We start from the raw sequence: 22370 nt of genomic DNA, 5'->3' as shown, positions 1-22370 counted from the left end.
ATTTTCCTGGCATATTACCAGCCTCTCTGTGAGTTATGGAGCTGACAGAGTATTCCATAGACAACTAAAATTATTGACTCCTGGGTAGGCAGAAGGAAGAGAAGCCACCTTCCTTTCATACACAAACCTTGCAGAGCTGGTTGGCTAAGCAGAAACTTTTTAAAATGCAAAAGATGATCTTTTATTTTACAAAACAGTAACTATGGCTAGGCACATGGCTCAATAAAATTGAAAGAATAAGAAGAGGAAACAGGTGTTAGCCCATAGTAATACTTTTGTGGGCTATTAATACCACTGAATCTTTTCATGGCCTGTCAATTACAGTGGTAACAAGAACTAAGATTTCTCGAGGAGGAACTTAAGGAGTGAGTTGGGAGAGCGATGCTAGCTTCACACCCAGCTGAAATTCAGCCAAGATTCTTAAAAGAAAAATGAAGCGTGAAATGGTGCAGGCTCATCTGTATTCATTTTCCCAGTGGCAATGATCAGCAAGGCTGTGTGTCAGGAATATTAAACTTAAAAATGAGCTACCTAGCTAGCATGAGAAACACTATGCTGGCGAAACTATGTGGTGTATCTTAGAAGTGAGCAATCATTCTTGTAAATTGAACACTTGCCAGTGAGGGAGCAAGCTTTGAACATAGATCAGAGAGGCAACCCATCAACTTATCTGGCTTCTGTGGCAGGAAACCTGATGGAGCATCTCATTAAACCAAACCACATGGTTTTCTGAACCAGGTCCCTAGATAAATGGAATCTTCTTGCTTACCACCCCAATGGTTCCAGAGCGTGTGTTCCAGGGGTTCAGGAAATCATAATGGTAAAATTTCAGTTGTTGAGATTAGGTTATATGCTGGGTACTATAATGGAACACTAATATTCATTTCCAGATTTAATTCTCATAACAGCATGAGAATAATGTATTCTTCTCAACTTACACAGAGCTAGGACCAAGAGAAATTAAGTACCCTGTTCTGGGAGAGTTAGATCAAAGAGGTAGTATTGAAGAGAAAAGAAAACTCCAATGGTTCCAGAACCCGTTTTCTTGGCTACCTTGTAGCAGCAGTCCCCACACTGTAAGATGTCCTTTCAGATCTGGTGTGAAGATGAAGTTAGACATTTCAGGACAAGGCTGGTTGAAGCAGCTCTCCAAGTCACCAACTGTAGTAGAAATAGATTCCTCTATGCTAAAACACCCAACCCCACCTTATGCTGCAGGCCAACACCAGGTTTTACTTATACATTATATTATAGCTAGTGTTGTAACTGGTTAACATTATTATATTTGAGAAAAAAAATTAACCTTCCAGATTACAAAGATTTTCTGACATATATTGCAAGTTTAGTGATTTAAATATTTCCAGATTTTTCTGTGCATTAATATGAAATCATTTTCAATCTCTAGGAGAGCATTCCAATTAGTAGTTTAACAGATGAGATCAGGTAAGACAAACATTAGTTTAAAACAACAACAACAAAAAAAAAAAAAAAAGCATGCTGTAATGGAATGGAAAGAGAAAACCAGCTCTAGTTCAAACTTCAGCATGTTTCTCTGAAATGATATGTATAATTTATAACTTTTCAATAACTTTTAAGAAGTAAATAAAACGTATTTATTTAGACTGGATGTCTATGGTAGGCTTTTTTTCCCCCATTGGAATTACATGTAGATATAAAGCAAAACATCGAACTTTAATTTATTATCTTAATTTCCAGCACTTCTGAATCATTTATCCTCTTGGGGAGGATCATTATGCAATATTTCAGACTCAGAAATAATTATGAATGTTTCAAAATGAGCCACAGGTCCATGTTTCTTTTCCCAATGGGATTCATTAATAAACAAACAATTCTTCTCACTTGAAAATGGGCTGCAGTGATCTTCAGGTTTGGCTGTATGTTAATAGAGTGCCAAGTTGTAAAATCCTCTATGAGCATACAAACCTGTCCTGTGAGAAAGAGAGTTATAAGAAGCCACTGAGATGTTTTTAAGTACATGTAGGAATTGAAGAAAATAGTGGTTTCAAAATTATTTTTAAGTGAAATTTTTTTCATAGACATTGCTACATGTCCTCTAGAAGTGGACATACATGGACAAATGAAAGTGATTACGGAATTTATATGTACTATAATTTCTAGTTAAAATCCTTTTGCTTTACCTATTCATTTTGAGTTCTGTTTGCACCACTTGTGACTTGTGAATAATTATCTCTCTTTGACAATAATAATGCTTTGTTGGAGTATATTCTTATGTACTAATATGACAGTTAAGACATTTGGCAGAGCATGAGCACTTTCTAGACCACAGTAGATCAGACATTGATTGCAGACCCATGAGCAAGTACGCATATTTTTATGGGGCCTGGGCTTTATGAACATGACTAAGAAATGAAGCTTGGAAATCATTAAGTGAGCACTCACTTTGGAAGCCATGCAACATACAAGCAAAAATGTAAGGATTTGGTATCATACAAGCTTCAATTCTAAATTCTCTCTGTACTGGATTGTAATCTTGGACAATTTGTTTAGCCTCCACAAAGGGTCTTCATAGCAAAAGCATAGAAAATCATAACAACAGATAACACCATGCATAGTTTCTTTAGCAGGCATAGAATAACACACATCACATAGAGGTATGCCCAAGGGCAGCATTCTTTGTATGGTAGCCATCATTGTCCTCCAATGGTAGAAGACAATCAGTGCATCCTCAATTTCCAGTAATATTCCATTGTCATACTTCATCTTAAAGTACTAACCCCTTAATTTATTTTATACAGAAGTATTTCACATACATAAATGAGAAAATAATATGAACTATGTCTTAGTTGGGTTTCTATTGCTGCAACAAAACACCATAACCAAAAACAAGCTGAGGAAGAAAGGGTTTGTTTGATTTACACTTCAGCATTGCTGTTCAACACTGAAGGACATCAGGACAGGAACTCAAACAGGGCAGGATCCTGGAGTGTAGGAGGTAATGTGGAGGCCATGGAGGGATGCTGCTTACTGGTTTTCTTCCCCTTGGCTTCTTATAGAACTGAGTACCAACAGCCCAGGGATGGTACCACCCACAATGGGCTGGGTCCGCCTGTATTAACCAATAATTGAGAAAATGTCAAGGAGACATTTGCTCAGCTGAGGCTCCTTCCTTTCTGATGTGTCTAGTTTGTGTCAAGTTGACACACAAAACCACCCAATAGAAACTGCTAGTGTGTGAATGTGTGTGGTTTGTGCAAACTAATTAACACAGGTGTGAGGTGAGCACCTGTACACAAGTAGAGAAGCCAGAGGAAGACCCCAGGAATTCTGCTCTATCATTCCACACCTTATTCCCTTGAGACAGGGTCTTCCTCTAAACCTAGAGCTAGACTAACAGCTAACAAGCCCCAGTCTCTACCCATCCTTCACAAGTAGAGGTACAGTCACATGCATAGCCATGAAATGCCTTTTACATGGGTGCTAGGCCTCCAAATTTAGGTCCTTACACTTGCTTATCCAGTAATCTTGCTCACTAAGCTATTTCCCTAGCCCTAATAATGATTTAAAGTCAAAACACAAATTGAAATATAAACTTTAAAAAATGAAAATATTACATTAATATCCAAATGCAGTTAACATTTCAGAAAATGAATTCTCTTGTAGTAGGTAACATCAAGCCAAAACATAATTTTAGATTGCTAGCTACAAATAAATTTCTTTTGTCTAAAATATGGCTGTTTGCTTTAGTGTATGTTCTGTAGTTTTCTTGATGAAGTTGTATAAATTAATTTTAGGCAGTGCTGGCCCATCTCACTAGATGAGAGGATCAAAATGCCCAAGGTTCTAGGTGTGTCTCTCCCATTCAAAACCACTGCTTCCCTTGACTACTTCATGACTCTGACTTTGCTAAAGATATAATAAGGTAGTGTCTTTAACACTGAAAAAACTGTCTCATAGTTTTAACTTAGACATCTACAATGCAACCATTATACCTAAGACTCTGAGGCTATCATGAAACAAGGAACAGAAAGGCTGTAAGAGCCAGGGCCCAGGACACCTGTTATGAGGTAGTATCTTCTGTATTTGACAGGGAAGCTGCACCCATGAACTCTCATCAATATGGCTGCAAGACCAGCATAATGACAGCACCAGTTGTCATGCCGACATGGATAGGGGAAGTCCACATAGCCCACCTGTAGATGAAGAGATTCAGGTAGTCAATACTTGCTGAGAGAAGGAGAATCAATTTCTTCCAGGGATGAGTTCCCACCAGGTTGTCCAGTCCCAAGTGATCAGCCTTTGGCACATGTACATATGAGCAAAGCTAAAAGGACTCAGTAGGTTGTATATATGTGTGTACATACATTCTACAATAATAACTAAGGAAGAAATGAATTTTCAAGGACATTGGAGAAGTCTGCGGAGAAGTGGAATGCCAGGGATAATGTAGATGAAGTATTTCTGTATTAAATCCTCAAAAAATATATAATTATTAATTTTTAAAAGACATTTCTTAATGTACCTGAGTTTTAAGTTTGCATTGGATGCTCACTAGATCGTAGCAGTCACTATCCCAAGGAGGACACTTCTATGCTGTGTTTTCAATTAGCTTCTCTATCTGGCAGGTTGGCTACTGGAATGATATGGATAAATTAGTCTTGATTCAAGACATACCCACTCTTGGCAATGACACAGCAGCTATTGAGAACAGAACAGTTGTTGTAACCACAATTATGGTGAGTTTTGGTGTATGCTTTATAATGTTCTGTCTTATCCACAGGCAAATTTAACTCCCTTGTAAGGAGATACAAGCTGAATCTTAGTAGTGATTTGAGTGCTTTGACCCACCCAAGTCTAGCGAGGCTTTGAATAGACCTGTCCCAAGCCTGGACACACTGAGCTCTTTCATTGCCCTTATTTGTGTTACTTTTTGTTGCAATGTTTTTCTTGAGGGAAAAAATGACTCAAATGTTAAAAATTGAGACTGTGAAACTGAAGTTGAAAGTGTTTGAAGTTCTAAGACCCCAGCACTGAACAATGAATGTGAGGAAGTCAAGCTCCATTCAAATCCTAAAAGCATCAGTGGAAATACCTTATTCTCGGTGTTTTCAGAAGCATCAATGAAATAATCATTAGTAGTGTTTAAATTAAATGATTGTTTCATGTCATTGTGGGAGAGTGATCTGTCTTGTCTGTTTCTAGTCACAAGAATGTGAATGTGGATAGTTTAATGGTACTTGTTTTTATATAGCCAAATGCTTGATAAACTGATTTTGTTTGATATTTGTTTTTTAGGTAAAAAGACATTTCCACACACCAATTACTTTTCTTATTGACATATATAATTAAATGAACTTCTTGGAATCAAGAAAAATGTGATTATTCCATTTGACCATATCATAAAATTTAAAGTGCTCTAAATTTTAAGGCTCCTACTTCAAGGAGTTCTTGTGGAATTGCCTTTTAAATTATAGAATATTCAATATCTATATATGTGTTTGTCTTCTAAAGACAAACATGACCTTTACAGTTGGTGGTAGTCAAAGGAGATCAGCAGTTGGTGATTGTTTATACCTTATGTGAGATCACAACTCCTCAGCTAACTCTTTCTGTAGGCAAAGTATGTTCTCAGTTATTTATAGAAACTCCTACTTTAAATAAAATAGAAGTCTTTGTGTAAGTTAACTTTTAGCTTACATAATTTCAATTTTTAGTTTTAGGGTTTTAGTAATGTCAAAATATTTCTAAAATTAACACTGAAATCAAAGCAATAGAAATACCAAAAATCAAAGCAATAGAAATACCAAAAGGAAGCAATCGCCTGTTGCAATCATTTATGCCTGTTTTTGATAACCAGTTAGCAATTTAATGTAATCTGGCAAGCATTGATTAGGAGTTGATTATTTTATAATGCAAACCCACCAACAGCAGTGTTTGTATAAATTTTCTGACTTAACTGTGTAATATTTGCATGGGACTTGAAAAGCAGGATATACATATATACGTGCATATATATTTCTTTTCCTTAAAAAAAAAAAAGACACAGTAATGGAAATTCATACTTCAGTACAGTCCTCCTCTTTTCAGCCTCTGATGAAGAATCCTATTTTAAGAAATTGACCAAGAAAGACAAGAGTTCCACGCTGTTCGACTGTTCCTAACTAAGACCCGAGTCTTGTTCTCCTGAGTAGTAAATTTAAGCTTATTTTTCATGTGTAATTCTTCCTGGATAACCAACTCTGGACTACCAGAAAACAGTTATTAAATGTGTGTGTGTGTGTGTGTGTGTGTGTGTGTGTGTGTGTGTGACTTTTATGAGCTATTGAACAAAAGAAGATTTAATCCTCAGTCTTTACCATTCTCAAGAAAATAGATGTTGAAAAAGAATAAACAAATGATTCTGATATGCCTGTTCCTGTATCATAAAATGAAGTCATTGTACATGATCAGCTCTCTAAGGATAGATTTCTTCAAAGTAAAACTCTGAATTTATGTGCTTGCTTTCTGAATATATATACAATTGTTTGCTTTAGAATCTTTTGAAATGTTACCTGTTCTGTGAAATGAATGTATGATGTATTTTAAGGGTGTAATGTAGAGTCTTCTTACTTTGACCTGTTACAAAAGATGCAACTTATAATTCGTAGTGTCAAATTACAGAATTGATTTCCCAAGTACTGCTAGTCTTCAGGAAGCATGATACCAATAACTAAGTTTAAAAAGTGACTGAAAAGAAATTGTGAACATATACATGTAAAATTCTGTTTGATTGATAGTGATAATATTTTTGTTATCAAAATAGTGTATACAAGTAGTATCTGTCTTCCATAGAACTGTCCTCTTCATTTAAATCATTCCCTTGATATTTTCAACAGCATAACTCTTCCATAATGCCAAAACAAAACAGAAAATCCTAGACACCCCTTTTAAAGTGTTTATTGAACTTGATTCTGTTCTAAAGCATTAGCTTAGGATCTAGGACAAGTCCCTCACCTCAATTACTTGGAAATAAGTATGATTCCCTTTAGCTGATAAGATACTGATAACTGCATGGAATAATCCCCCCATATTCAACTGAATAAACTCAATACAGGTGGAGTTGGGTAGAGGTTGCATGAGTCTGATGCAGAGATACCAAGCAAGCTAAGAATGAGCTCTAGTGAGCACAGTCTTCTCTTAAATGGGTGCAGTGTTGCTGAATTCACTATATTCTCTGTGTATGCTGTGTTTATATGCTGATATACTGTTGTGATATATGTTTTGTTAAATAAAATTGATTGAGAAATTCAGTTATTCATTCAGAAATACTTACTGAGCGTCTGTTATGTGCCAGGTACAGTGTTAGACCCTGGGGATATGTGAGAAGTGACTCCTACACTCAAAGGAATTTATATTATAGAAACAAACAAATAAGAAAAACATAATTCATGACTACAACAGCTCTCAATCCAAAATAAAATGTGCTATTATTATGTTTATGCTGTTGAAATTTTTTTTGCAAGTATTGTATGTCTACAATGGATCCTCATTTTCAAGATGAATTTATTCTACTTAAACACAACTATGTCAAACATATTGACTATGACAAAGCTAATCTAAATAGGAAACAATTTGCAATTAATTCCTACTGACTAAAAATTAAGTAAAAACTATAATATTCATGAGACTGGGTTCATAGAGATTTCATTTTCTGCAGACAAATAACAACTGCAAACAACCTCAGGAAGCCAAATCTAAACCATGCAAATTGAAGTCTAGCTGTTTTGATTAAAAAAAAAAAAAAAAAACAGTTTCTGCAGACTCAGGAAGAGTGGGAGAGTACATTCCCTGTATTCTCAGCACCTTGTTGGCTACAGACTCTGGAGGAAATAAATCCATTCTAGAGAGAACATATTTTACTCTTCAGTGCCTTGCACTGAGTTATACTATATTACGAATACACAATTCTTTAGGAAATGTTTCCATATAGCCAAGTTTTTTTCACTGTAGCATCAGAATGGTGTTTCAAACATGAACTGATTTTACATAATCACTCCATCTTCTTTAGTTTTTTACCTTTTTTACAACTTTAAAATACATTTTCTAATTATCAGAGTTATGTAAACATTTTTAGATATTCTATATAAATACACATGTATAAATAAGAAACATATATATCCATAATATATGTGTTTGTAGATATAAAATATAACCAAAAATAGAAATGTGTTCATTTTCTTTGCCATACCAGATATTAATTACCCCTTCCTCCAAAGGGACTGTAGCAACAAAGTTTGTTTAAAGAAAAATAAAAAGTTTTGCCAGGAGGTGGTGGTGCACACATTTAATCCCAGCACTCAGGAGGCAGAGGCAGGCAGATCTTTGTGAGTTTGAGGCCAGCCTGGACTACAGAGCGAGATCCAGGAAAGATTCAAAGCTACACAGAGAAACCCTGTCTTGAAAAACAAAACAAAACAAAAAGTTTTATCTTGAAACTGTGACCCTTAAATTTGCTCATTTTTTTTTCTTTTTTCTTTCTTTCTTTTTTTTTTTCTTGGTTTTTGTTTTTTCAAAACAGGGTTTCTCTGTGTATTCTGAGCTGTCCTCAAACTTGATCTGACCAGGCTGACCTCAAACTCACAGAGATCCACCTGTTTCTGCCTCCAGAGTACTAAGATTAAAGGTGTGTTCAACCACTGTCCAGCCAACTCATTTACTTCTAAGTTGAATAAGAAAGACTTCCATTTCCATTTCCCAGCCAGGCGGTGGTGGCACATGCCTTTAATCCCAGCACTCGGGAGGCCAAGGCAGGCGGATCTCTGTGAGTTCGATGCTAGCCTGGTCTCCAAAGCGAGTTCCAGGAAAGGAGCAAAGCTACACAGAGAAACTCTGTCACGAAAGAAAAACAAACAAACAAACAAAAAATGGCTTGTTGGGGTTGGGGATTTAGCTGCTCCATTTTTCTTAATTTTGTTCATAGGACTAAATTATCAGTTTCTTTTAAGAGTCTTTGGAAAGAAGCAAATGTCCATACAGGAAACATGGGATAAGATTCCAATTTTGCTGGGCGGTGGTGGCGCATGCCTTTAATCCCAGCACTCAGGAGGCTGAGGCAGGCGGATCTCTATGAGTTTGAGGCCAGCCTGGTCTACCAAGTGAGTTACAGGGAAGGCCAAAGCTACACAGGGAAACCCTGTCTCGAAAAACCAAAAAAAAAAAAAAAAAAAAAAAAGATTCTAATTTTACTATTTTTCCCATTTTCAATATTTTTTACAATGATTGTTTATAATGGTAATATTTACAAACCGGTAGTTTGTATGCTAAGTATCTGGTTTCAAGGTATTGATTTTGCTAAATTCCAATAATACAAAAATAACACTTTAGTAGGGGAAATGTATTCTGTTGATTATATTTTTAATTGAATTCAGCTTCAAAATCATTTTAATTCATTTATGGCAACATTTTCATAAGAGACTGAGAATGGCTCCCTTCCCAAAGTAACTCAGAAGATGTAGGACACCATCCATTGCAGGAATTACCTTAATGAACAAATCACTGGGAAGACTGCCAGCAGAACCACTTATTGTCCCACAGGTCACAGTGGATGGAGATGAAGAAGCAAGGAGTTGTACTTCTCTCCTCTGATGTTCCCATTGTTAATAACAGATGAACACTGAGAATTCTGTATGGCTACTTCACAAAGATGCTCCACAAATTTCCCCACCCCAAATACCTCATAGGGTTTATTTTATATTGCATTGAAGGTATTTGGTGTTTTGTTCACCCATAGTTACCCTAAAACTTGCTATAAAACCTCCCCAGTTTACAAAGCTTTAAGAGCTACCAGCAGATAATTTGTTGCAAAGGAGGCTGAGAGCTAATGATTTGTGACTCACAAGGATTTAATATGAAAGAAAAGCAGAAGGAAACACACTCGGGATAGAGGTATACAAAATGTCCCTAGCCTTCCTCTACCTTTGCTCACCGTGTCCCCTAGCATGTAGTCATTATGTTTTTCTTTTGCTATATGGGACTCTGAGTCTGAATGTCGTCTAACTGTTAAATAGAATTTTCAGTAAGCTGAACAGTTTTCCAACCTTAGTTGGCATGGTTGACAGGAAACAAAGACTTGAGAGGAGCAGCCATCCATAATGGAATGGGAAAAAAATAAAGAAAGAGAATCCTAAATAAATACTTGACTCTCACATACATATGCCTGCCACAGACAGATCACCTGCGTACTAGGAGTCAGTATTTACTTCATTTTGAATATATGAATCGTTATATTCTAACATAACTTCCTAGTCATAATGTTCCTAGTCAGAAAATGATGAGTGGAAGATCAGTGCAGTTACTGCAAATAAAAACTTTTTAATCTACTGTCTTTACTCAAAATATCATAAAAATTGCATTGCCTGATGGTACAGAAAAGTATTTCTTTAATTTTTCCCTCTATTGTTAAATCATATGAGGTCCCAATTAGTTACAAGTGTCTTGATATATATTGTGAACAACTGCAAGAGTTACCAGATATTTCAAAAATGAAAACCTGACTCCCATTACTGTAACTTGTTAACCAAGTGAAATTGGATAGTCACTTAACCTCCTTGACTCTCAGTTTTCCTGTCTGTAAGATGAGAGATGCTTACTTCAAGATGCAACACAAAATGTAAATGAAAGTATGTAGCTCAAAAACTCAATATTGTACCTGGCACAAAGGAAACAGAAAGTCAGGAAGAGAAATTACTTTTTACAATAAATCTGCTGTTCCTACCACTAGTATCCCTTTACTCTTATCACAAAGAATTTACAATCATCTTGATCACAAGGAGACAAAGGACAAATCATGTTTTGTTTTGTTTTGAATGCCTGTCTTCCAGTAAATTGCCTGGCACAAAGCAGATGTTTAATAAAAGCTTGATTAAATAATAAACTTACAGCTTTTCATTAAGCAAACTATTTACCACATTTAGAATTGATTAGATTATGGGCAAACCAAGAAATGCATACAAAATTAATGCAGTAATATGCTTACTAGAGGGGTAAAATTCCTCAGTGTTCAAGGACACAAAACACTTTAAACTTTTTCTTCAACTTTAGTGCCACTTGAGAGTACTAACATAGCTTGCTCTACCTAAATATTCTAACTGTACACAGATATATCACTTACAATGTTTTACACTCTGTTTTGCATGTATGGTTTTACTGTTTTCTGTATAATCTTCCATAGTTTAATTAGGCCTTCTAAATAGATGAAAAGAATTTGTTCATAAAGATACTAATATTTTATAGTTTAGAAAGTCATCCCTTTGAAGCTACTTATGAATTTGCATGATCACATTCATAGTTTGAAAAATATGCTAAGCTTTCATACAGACCTCTTTCTGAAGGATAATAAACAATTGTCATGAAAGAAGGGACAAATAATTACCTTAATTTTATAAATGACAAAATTTACTTCTTACTCCATTCTAATCTTGAATATCTATCCAATTCCAAGGATCTGGGCCACATGGACATGACAACCAAAGGAAGAATTTAAGAAAATAGTATAAAGACCTCTCTTGAATTGTTTCCCAAGTAAAATCATGCGAAGCATCTCCATGAGAAAATACAATTTTAAGGACTTTCCTCATTTTCTTAAGTTTTTAAATTGGGTTCTATGTTTACAAGGTAATTTTAATGAAGTCAGAATTGGTATGGGCCTGTTGGACACTCTGTAGATCAAGTTGCTTTCTCTTCTAGCACTCCAAATGCAAGTTCAAATTCTTTAACTGACAATTTTTTCTAGAGAGAAGAAAAAAACTCTTAGGACAATCCTAAATTAAGGTTAGAGTATAATCTTATAAGATATAAGTAGATTGTATCAACAATGTTGTGATTACTACTTTTCATATGGTTACAATACAGTTACTATTTTTCTGAAAATGAAACACTGAATAGGGCCAGGAATTACCTCCATACCGTGTACAACAAACGAATCAAACCCATCTTTCTGTTTATGGATAGGTAGTAATAGATCAATCACTCAGGGCTGACTAAACCATCTCTTAAATTAAAGCCATAAAATACTGTTATTTAAGTGTGTGAGAGAGAAAGTGTGTGTTTGTGTGAGTGTGTGTGTGTGTGTGTGTGTGTGTGTGTGTGTGTGTGTGTGAGAGAGAGAGAGAGAGAGAGAGCGAGCAAATGTGTGCTTTCAATGAAAACAATTTAGCAATTATTAAACACCGGGAAGTTATTCCAGATGATGAGGATGCTCTCAATACTTCTTGCTCCCATTCTCTGTCTCATTTGTGTAGTAAACTCAATGGGACTATCAAAGTGCCTGTTCCTTACATGTAGAGGGAAAAGCTTCCAATAGAGACCTATTTCATAATTAAGTTACAATTTGTGAAGCACATTTCTTATTTAAAGTCAAAACATGGGACAGCAGGAGCAAAGTGAATATAACACAAGTAACTAATAATATGTGTCTTGAAGCTATTATCTCTTATTTGAAGAACTATAGCAAATGCCTTGTTTGAGAAAAGCACTTTACTTGACACATTTGAAAGTGGTGTTTTGGAAAAACAAAGGGGGGGGGGGAGGTACAGAATACAAAATTGTACAACCTTGAATAGATTTTTAATACACTTTAGTGGCTACAAAATAATTTCTAATTTCATGAAATATTTGGGAAATATCAATTTCAAGGCTAAAAATGATTACTCTTCTCTAGAAAATTACTAATGGAAGCTGGGCAGTGGTGGTGCACACCTTTAATCTGAGCACTGGAGGCTGAGGCAGGCAGATCTCTGTGAGTTCGAGGCCAGCCTGACCTACAGAGTGAGTTCCAGGACATCCAAGGCTACACAACAAAACTCTGTCTCAGAAAAAAATCCTAATGTATTTATTTTTTAAAGTCATAGTACTAGGTACATAACAATCACTCAAAATATTTTTAAATTTTACTTTTATTATTCAATGTAAACCAGATTAATACAATTCTAAGTATATTTATATATTCATCTATCTCATTAATAATTTCTAGTTACATAAATTCATGTAAAAATAATAAATACATTCTCTTGTCAAAACTTCTGAAATGTTTTTAAAACACTTTGTAGTTTCTCCTTTACAGTTCTGCTTCTCTCATTGTAGGAATCCCCCTATGTCATGTACAAGAAAAATCATGAAATGTTTGAAGGAAATGACAAGTACGAAGGCTACTGTGTAGATTTGGCATCCGAAATTGCAAAACATATCGGTATCAAGTACAAAATTGCCATTGTCCCTGATGGAAAATATGGAGCAAGGGATGCAGACACTAAAATCTGGAATGGGATGGTAGGAGAGCTTGTATATGGGGTAAGCAAACTTGTTTATGAGGAATTTACTTCATAAGCCTGAAGCTTCTTTGCCCTTGGACATGTATCAATTTTTAAGCATCCATGACTGCTTTCTAATTTATAGCAATGTTTCACAATGTATTCATAATATTCAAACACTTCTCTATTTCATTAGAAATGCAAATTCCAATAACAGAACTGATCCTGGTAACTTTGAGTGAGAAAAGTGATAAAATTCAGAATACAGTGTCCTCCACATAGCACAGAGACAGGAATGGAAACAAAAGCAGCATTGGCCTCAGCATCTGAGGGGAATATGCCTTAGACTGGTAGACCATAGACAGTTCCAAAGATCCATGAGTAATCTGTTACTGGGAAGATTTTCTACAATAGAATAAAATCAGTGGCTACTTTATCTAATTATGTATATCCTTGTTATTCATAATTGCTCATAAGTGTCATTTAACTAATTTCTGATTACTGTAGTATCCAAGTGTCTGAAATATTCAGTAGTATTGTGTTTCTTACAATTCTTCTGGCCATAGTAAATATACATTATATACATTTCAGATAATGCACCTTTTCTATCTATCTATCTATCTATCTATCTATCTATCTATCTCTGTCTCTTTCTCTCTTCATTCTAAAATACATAACAAAACACAAAAGCTAGACTATTTTCCAAAATAGGCCGCTCACACAGCATGCTGTGCCCTTCCCCTGAGCAAACACACTGGATGTAGAATGCACACATTGATAACCAAGAGCAATCACAGCACAACACAACAGCCAACTTCTGCCTGAATGAACAAAATCAAGGTCCCTTGTTGTCAGCAGCCACTGTAGTGTCACAATCAAACCCTAGAGATACAATAATATGTTTAAAGTTATGAGTCCAAACCTGTAGTGAACAGTAAGGTTTGTGCATCCAGGAACCAGTAAAAGCAATACACGCATAAACTGAATTATGAAATGTTCTAGACACTAATTTATAGTTCACAGATTTCACTTTCAAACCACACACTATCTCCAGTTACTTCTCAGAAAACCCCTTTGAAATAAGGAATCACATGGAGAGGCATGCTTCCCCAGGCAAAACTAAACAGACTCAGGATACAGGCAAAGGCCACAGAAGGAATCATATTCCTCTCTAGAAGTACAGTGAAATAAATTCAAAATTCTGCATTTCAGTTTTCATTCTATTTATTATTTAAAATAATTTTTAAATTTAAATGCATTTTGATCATATTCTTCCCCTGCCCCAATTCATTCCACATCCTCTCGCCTTCCTTACCCACTCAAATTTAAGGTCTTTATCAAAAAACAAACAAAAATTCAACACAACAACAAACCCACCAAAAAGATAATAAATAAAAAACCACCACCCAACTATAACCAAATGAAAGCACACAACAAACTGGGGTGGTCCCATGGTTTAAAGTTACATTTCAACAACAGAAAAAACTACAGAAAACCCACAATCTCATGGAAACCGAATAAGGCTCAACTGAATCACCAATGGGTTAAGGAAGAAATAAAGAAAGAAATTAAAGACTTCCTAGAGATCAGTGAAAATGAATACACCACATACCCAAACTTATGGGATACTATGAAAGCAGTGCTAAGAGGAAAATTCATAGCACTGAATGCCCACATAAAGAAGCTGGAGAAATCTCATGCTAGTGACTTGACAGCACACCTGAAAGCCCTTGAACCAGGAAGAAGCAAAGTCTCCCAGGAGGAACAGACGCCAGGAAATTATAAAATTGAGAGCTGAAATCAATAAAATAGAAATAAAGAGAACAATACAAAGGATTAATGAAACGAAGAGTTGGTTCTTTGAGAAGATCAATAAGATAGACAAGCCATTATCCAAACTAACCAAAAGACAGAGAGGGAGCATCCAAATTAACAAAATCGGAAATGAAAAGGGGGACATAACAACAGACATTGAGGAAGTCCAGATAATTATCAGGTCATACTTCAAAAACCTCTACTCCACAAAACTGGAACATGTAAAAGAAATGGATAATTTTCTGGATAGGTACAACATACCTAATTTAAATCAAGACCAGATAAGCCATTTAAATAGTCCAATAACCCCTAAGGAAATAGATTCAGTCATTAAAAGTCTCCCAACCAAAAAATGCCCAGGACCAGATGGTTTCACTGCAGAATTCTACCAGATCTTCAAAGAAGACTTAATACCAATACTCTTTAAATTGTTCCACACAATAGAAGCAGAAGGTATATTACCAAACTCCTTCTATGAGGCTACAATTACCCTGATTCCTAAACCAAACAAAGATGCAACAAAGAAGCAGAACTACAGACCTATCTCCCTCATGAACATTGATGCAAAAAGTACTCAATAAAATTCTGGTGAACAGACTCCAATAACACATCAAAACATTTATCCACCATGATCAAGTAGGCTTCACCCCAGGGATGCAAGGGTGGTACAACATATGAAAGTCTGTCAATATAATATACCATATAAACAAACTCAAAGAAAAAAACCATATGATCATCTCACTAGATGCAGAAAAGTCATTTGACAAAATCCAGCATCCCTTCATGATAAAGGTCTTGGAGCGATCAGGAATACAGGGAAAATACCTAAACATAATAAAGGCAATCTACAGCAAGCCAACAGCCAACATCAAATTAAATGGAGAGAAACTCAAAGCAATACCACTAAAATCAGGAACAAGGCAAGGCTGTCCCCTCTCCCCATACTTATTCAATATAGTACTTGAAGTTCTAGCCAGAGCTATAAGAAAACATAAAGAGATTAAAGGGGATACAGATTGGAAAGCAAGAAGTCAGGCTCTCCCTACTTGCAGATGACATGAGTGACCCCAAAAATTCCACCAAGGAACTGATATTACTAATAAAAACCTTCAGCAACATAGCAGGATACAAGATCAACTCAAAAAATCAGTAGCCCTCCTATATACAGTAGACAAACAGGCTGGGAAGGAAATCAGAGATACAACACCCTTTACAATAGCCACAAATGATATAAAATACCTTGGGGTTACTCTAACTAACCATGTGAAGGACCTATATGACAAGAACTTTAAGCCCATGAAAAAAGAAATTGAAGATATCAGAAAATGGAAAGATTTCCCATGCTCATGGATAGGCAGGATTAACATAGTAAAAATGGCAATCTTACCAAAAGCAATCTACAGATTCAACACAATCCCTATCAAATTACCAACACAATTCTTCACAGATCTGGAAAGAATAATACTCAACTTCATATGGAAAGACAAAAAACCTAGGATAGCCAAAAGAATCCTGTAAAATAAAACAACTTCTGGAGGCATCACAATCCCCGACCTCAAGCTCTACTATAGAGCTACCATAATAAAAACAGCTTGGTACTGGCATAAAAACCAACATGTGGACCAATGGAATCAAATTGAAGACCCTGACATTAACCCGCACACCTATGAACATATAATTTTTGACAAAGAAGCCAAAAATGTACAATGGGAAAAAAAAGCATCTTCAACAAATGGTGCTGGCATAACTGGATGTCAATGTGTAGAAGGCTGCAAATAGATCCATATCTGTCACCATGCACAAACTTAAGTCCAAGTGGATCAAAGACCTGAACATACATCCAGTTACTCTGAACCTGAAAGAAGAGAAAGTAGGAAGTACTCTTGAATGCATTGGCACTGGAGAGCACTTTCTAAATATAACACCAGTAGCACAGACACTGAGAGAAACAATCAATCAATGGGACCTGTTGAAACTGAGAAGCTTTTGTAGAGCAAAGGACATGGTCAACAAGACAAAGCGACAGCCTACAGAATGGGAAAAGTTCTTCACCAACCCCACATCTGACAGAAGGCTGATATCCAGAATATATAAAGAACTCAAGAAATTAGAACATCAAAATGCCCAACAGTTCAATTAAGAAATGGGCTATAGAACTAAACAGAGAATTCTCCACAGAGGAAGTTCAAATGGTGGAAAGACATTTAAGGAATTGCTCAACATCCCTAATTATCTGGGAAATGCAAATCAAAACGACTCTGAGATACCACCTTACACCTGTCAGAGTGGCTAAGATCAAAAACACAGAAGACAGCTTATGCTGGAGAGGATGTGGAGCAAGGGGAACTCTCCTCTACTGCTGGTGAGAATGCAAGCTTGTACAGCCACTTTGGAAATCAATATGGCACTTCCTTAGAAAATTGGGAATCCATCTCCCCCAAGACCCAGCTATAGCACTCTTGGGCATATACCCAAGGAATGCTCAATCATACCACAAGGGCACTGGCTCAGCTATGTTCATATCAGCATTGTTTGTAATAGCCAGAACCTGGAAACAACCTAGATGCCCTTCAACTGAAGAATGGAAAAGAAAATATGGTACATATACACAATGGAGTACTACTCAGCAAAGAAAAACATTGACATCATGAGGTTTGCAGGCAAATGGATGGATCTAGAAAAAATTATCCTGAGTGAGGTAACCCAGACTCAGAAAGGCAAACATGGTATGTACTCACTCATAGGAGGATACTAGATGTAAAACAAAGATGACTAGACTGCTACACAACTCCAGGGAGGCTACCTAGAAAACTGGACCCTAGGAAAGACCCAGGGATCACCCAGTGACAGAGAAATGGATGAGATCTACATGAACAACCTGGACGAGAGTGGGAGAAATGAAGGGCAAGGTTTGAGGGAAAGAAAGCTTAGGGGAGCAGGAGATCCCAGCTGGATCAAGAACAGAAAGGGAGAACGAGGAATAACAGACCATGATAAATGAAGACCACATGAGAACAGGAATAGGCAGAGTGCTGGAGAGGTCCCCAGAAATCCACAATGATATATCCTCTGTAGACTGCTGGCAATGGTCAAGAGAAAGCCTGATCTGACCTGGTCTGATGATCAAATGACTAAACACCCTAACAGTTATCTTGGAACTCTCATCCAATAACTGATGTAAGTAGATGCAGAGATCCTCATCCAGGCCCCAGGTGGAGCTCCAGGTGTTCAACTGTTGAGAAAGAGGAGGGACTGTAAGAGCGTGAATTGTTGAATACAAGATTGCAAAAAGCACAGGGACAAATAGCCAATCGAATGGAAGCACATGAATTATGAACCAACAGCTGTGGAGCCCCCAGCTAGATCAGGCCCTCTGGATAAGTGAGACAATTGAATAGCTTGATCTGTATGGGAGGCACCCAGGCTGTGGGACCAGGACCAGTCCTTAGTGCATGAGCTGTCTGTTTGGAACCTTGGGCTTACACAGGGACACATGCTCAGCCTGGAAGGAGGGGACAGGACCCGCCTGTACTGAATCCACCAGGTTTAAATGAATTCCCAGGGGTGTCTTGGTCCTGGAGGACATGGGAATGGAGGGGAGGACCTGGGGAGAAGGTGGGGGGGTGGGAGGGGGGAGGACAGGGGAACCCATGGCTGATGTATAAAATTAAAACACATGATAATAACTAATAATAATAATAATAATAATAAAGATTCTAAAAAAAAAAAAAAACTGTGGTGGTCAACTAGTCCTGAACATGAGACCTATCCTGGAGTGGTTGATATACCCAGTGTTATTCCATTGGAGAAAACTGAATCACCCTCTCCCAGTGGGTATAAATAACAGTTCAGTTTTCATTTATTCCTTCCTTCTTTCATTTTTTAAAAAAATAACAAAATAAAATAAGATAAAATGTAAGTTATATTGAAGTTGGACAAGACAAACCAACAGAAAGAAAAAAATCCCAAGAGAAGACACACGAGTTAGAAACCCACTTGTTCACATACTCAAGAGTCCCTCAAAAACACTAATAGCTATAATGTATACACAGAGATCTTGATGCAGACCCCTGTAAGACCCTGTGCTTGCTGCCTCAGTCTCTGTGCGTTCATATGAGCTTTGCTTGCTCTCCTGGTGTTCTCCATCTTCTCCGGCTCTTAGATTGCTTTGACCTTCTCCTCCATGGAGTTCTCTGAGCTCTGAGGGGAGGAATTTAATTGCATCCCTTTTTTTCAAACTATGATACAAGAAATATTTTCCACAGAGTGCAGTACAGTTGCTAAAACTTCAGCAGACATGGAAAAATGGGTTTCATTGTACACAAAGCAACCAATTTACCATCTAAAGGAAAGACTCACTGAGTGCTTCATTGACTCAAGATGAAGAGGAAATTAAGTTTAGAAAATAATATGCAAAATATATTTTACAACAGGGTTCATTGACAATGTCATATGGGTTTTAAGTTCTGAAGGAGGAATCCCTAAACATTCTGCTCTTAATACTTCAACTTCTAATACTGTAAGCATATTTCAGAAAAAGGCATGAGTCAAATTGTTAGAAACACAGACTAAATTCCCTTACTCAAAATATGCTAGGGTCAGAAGACTTAAATTTTTAAATTTTTAATGGTATTTCATATCTATAATGGGAAATATTAGGGTTGGGATCCAATTGTAAACATGTAGATAGAATTTTCCACTTGCAACTAAATGTTTGCCCCTGAAAGCTCTCAGATTTTGGAGCATTTCAGATTACTAAGTATATCACTACTTGACTATAGATGGTCTGACCTACCTGAGAATATTCTTGGATATCTGTTTCATGTCTCTCCTGTAGAGCTCCTGTCCTGCTTATATCATCCCTCCACAAGTGTAGTGACCATATTTTATTTGGCAGAAATTGCTTAAATAATTTCTAAAAATGATACAAGAGATCATAAACATGCCAGCGTAACAGAAAGTCCCAAAAGTATGCAATTCTCAGAGAGCAGAGAGATAACATGAAGTTCTTAATAACAACACATTGTTTCTTCAGCAGATCTGCAGGTATTTGAAGACACCAATCTCTATCTCTTGATTTTTCCAAGTTGTCCCTAAGGAATTGTCTTCATGTCTCTAACAGGTTCCACAGGCTACATTTTACTGTGGCTTGTACAGTCTGTGCTTGAATCTCAATTTCTTTTCTTTCTTTCTTATTCTTAACACATATTCAAATGCCTAGTTTCCAAAGTTTGAGGTAAAATATACTCATTTTATCCTAGACAAAGCCATTTAGAGAGTAAAATGACAAGCTATGGACCCATTATCTTCAGTTTACATTTGATAACTGCTACTGTAATTGTTACACATTGATAGCCTTGCATCATTTACATAGAGAACTAACATACCACCACATAGGGACCTGACTTACATTAACACTCCCTGAATACCTCTTTCACTCTCTCTCTCTGTTTCTCTCTCTGTTTCTCTGTCTCTGTCTCTCTCTCTGTCTCTCTGTCTCTCTCTCTCTCTCTCTCTCTCTCTCTCTCTGAGCATGTGTTTGTGTGTTAATGTGTATGTGTTTGATCATGAAGAAGGAATAAAGGACATTCCATGAATCACTGAACACGTATGAGTGAGTGGTAGAGTGAAGGAGTGAAGAAGTGATTTCTTATTGTCACTCAAATGGTGTTTAAGAATAAAAATCTTATCTAACTCCATGAAAACATCTCATTCACTCCATTATATGAATCAATGAAAGGTAATGAGACAAGGCACATACAACCCCAGTGTGAACACACAATGTGCACATATATCCTCACCATTGTGCTGAACTGTGATCATTTTGCCAAACCAGCAGCTTGAAGCTATGTAGCAGTGAATTTAAGAGTGGTTGTCTCTAAATAAATCTAAAAATATATAAATATGAAAGGTCAGTAGTTAAGGGCACCTGATGCTTTTCCAAAAAGATTGAAGTATGAAGTATGAAGGTCAGTTTCTAGCATTAGTGTGGGCAGCTCATAGCCTTCTGTAACTCTAGCTCCATAGGATCCAATGCCCTCTTCTGGCCTCTGTTGAAACCTGCCCACATGTGCACATGCACATATATTAAAATAAATAAATCTTTTAAAAAGTGATAGCCTCTGGGAAAGGTTATGTCTAAATGTGCCTGAATCTATATTGATAAGAACTATTTTCCTTTAAAGTAATAAAACTCTATTTTGATTTGTCATTCAGACCACAGTTCAGTTTTTATGGCACAGTTTATAGACTCTTCTAGATGTTCGCCAGATGAAGTTGAACAGTTGCCACAGTGTGGAAAACTCAGGCTCAGCTCTGTCAAGACCAACAGCAGGAAATGGGCCATGTAAAATACAGCATCAGATAAAGAACCTGTGAGCACATGCTCACTAATGTCCAGTTAAGGGTTTAGTAGATAATTACAGTCACTTGTTAAGGTAAACAGGCAAAAACACAGCCCCATTTTAGAGATGCAGGGAAAAAAAAAAACTCAGTGTCAGCAAACAATGGAAAGGTGCCTTGTGATTTTGTTATCTAAGAATTAAAGCTAATGTGTTCTAAAATTTTGTTTTAAGAGAATATTGGAAAGAGAAAATCAAAGAATGTGTATCACAAGAAGCAAATGCCAATTTCCAGATTTTTGTGTGTGAACTGAGCTGGAATATGTTGTAAATTAAGAACAGGGTTGGGTAGGGTAGGTTTGATGAAGCAAACACTGGTCAAGCAGTACCCATAACAATATTTGTACAGATGGGCATGGCAGAACAGGTATGTAATCCCAGCACTGAGAAAGCTGAGGGTCATGAATCCACAGCCAGCCTAAACTACATAATAGGATTCTGTCAACAACAACAAAAAAAAAGTGGCTGTACAAGCTTGCATTCCCACCAGCAGTGGAGGAGAGTTCCCCTTGTTCCACATCCTCTCCAGCATAAGCTGTCTTCAGTATTTTTGATCTTAGCCATTCTGACAGGGGTAAGGTGGTATCTCAGAGTCATTTTGATTTGCATTTCCCAGATAATTAGGGATGTTGAGCAACTCCTTAAATGGCTTTCAGCCATTTGAGCTTCCTCTGTTGAGAATTCTCTGTTTAGTTCTATAGCCCATTTCTTAATTGAACATTGGGCATTTTGATGTTCTAATTTCTTGAGTTCTTTATATATTCTGGATATCAGCCTTCTGTCAGATGTGGGGTTGGTGAAGACCTTTTCCCATTCTGTAGGCTGTCACTTTGTCTTGTTGACCATGTCCTTTGCTCTACAAAAGCTTCTCGGTTTCAACAGGTCCCAT

The 22370-nt window shown here is 36.7% G+C and overlaps 1 protein-coding gene across 8 annotated transcripts in view; it reads left to right on the top strand.

The window, feature by feature from the left end:
- Gria4 (glutamate ionotropic receptor AMPA type subunit 4) overlaps positions 1-22370 on the top strand; it is a 375087-nt gene that overhangs the window by 304242 nt on the left and 48475 nt on the right. For 7 of the 8 annotated variants that reach the window (XM_036191822.1, XM_036191821.1, XM_036191820.1 and 4 more), the window contains exons 10-11: positions 4605-4715; positions 13099-13305. In XM_036191822.1, the coding sequence (XP_036047715.1) occupies positions 4605-4715; positions 13099-13305 (318 nt within the window). Of the gene's footprint in view, positions 1-4604; positions 4716-6066; positions 7269-13098; positions 13306-22370 lie in introns of those variants that run through there. The other variant, XM_036191827.1, reaches the window with a different exon arrangement.

This window comes from Onychomys torridus, chromosome 7, assembly GCF_903995425.1.
Source record: "Onychomys torridus chromosome 7, mOncTor1.1, whole genome shotgun sequence".
NCBI lineage: Eukaryota > Metazoa > Chordata > Mammalia > Rodentia > Cricetidae > Onychomys > Onychomys torridus.
Note: the sequence above shows the minus strand (reverse complement) of the source record. Positions and strands in the feature narration are given on the sequence as shown.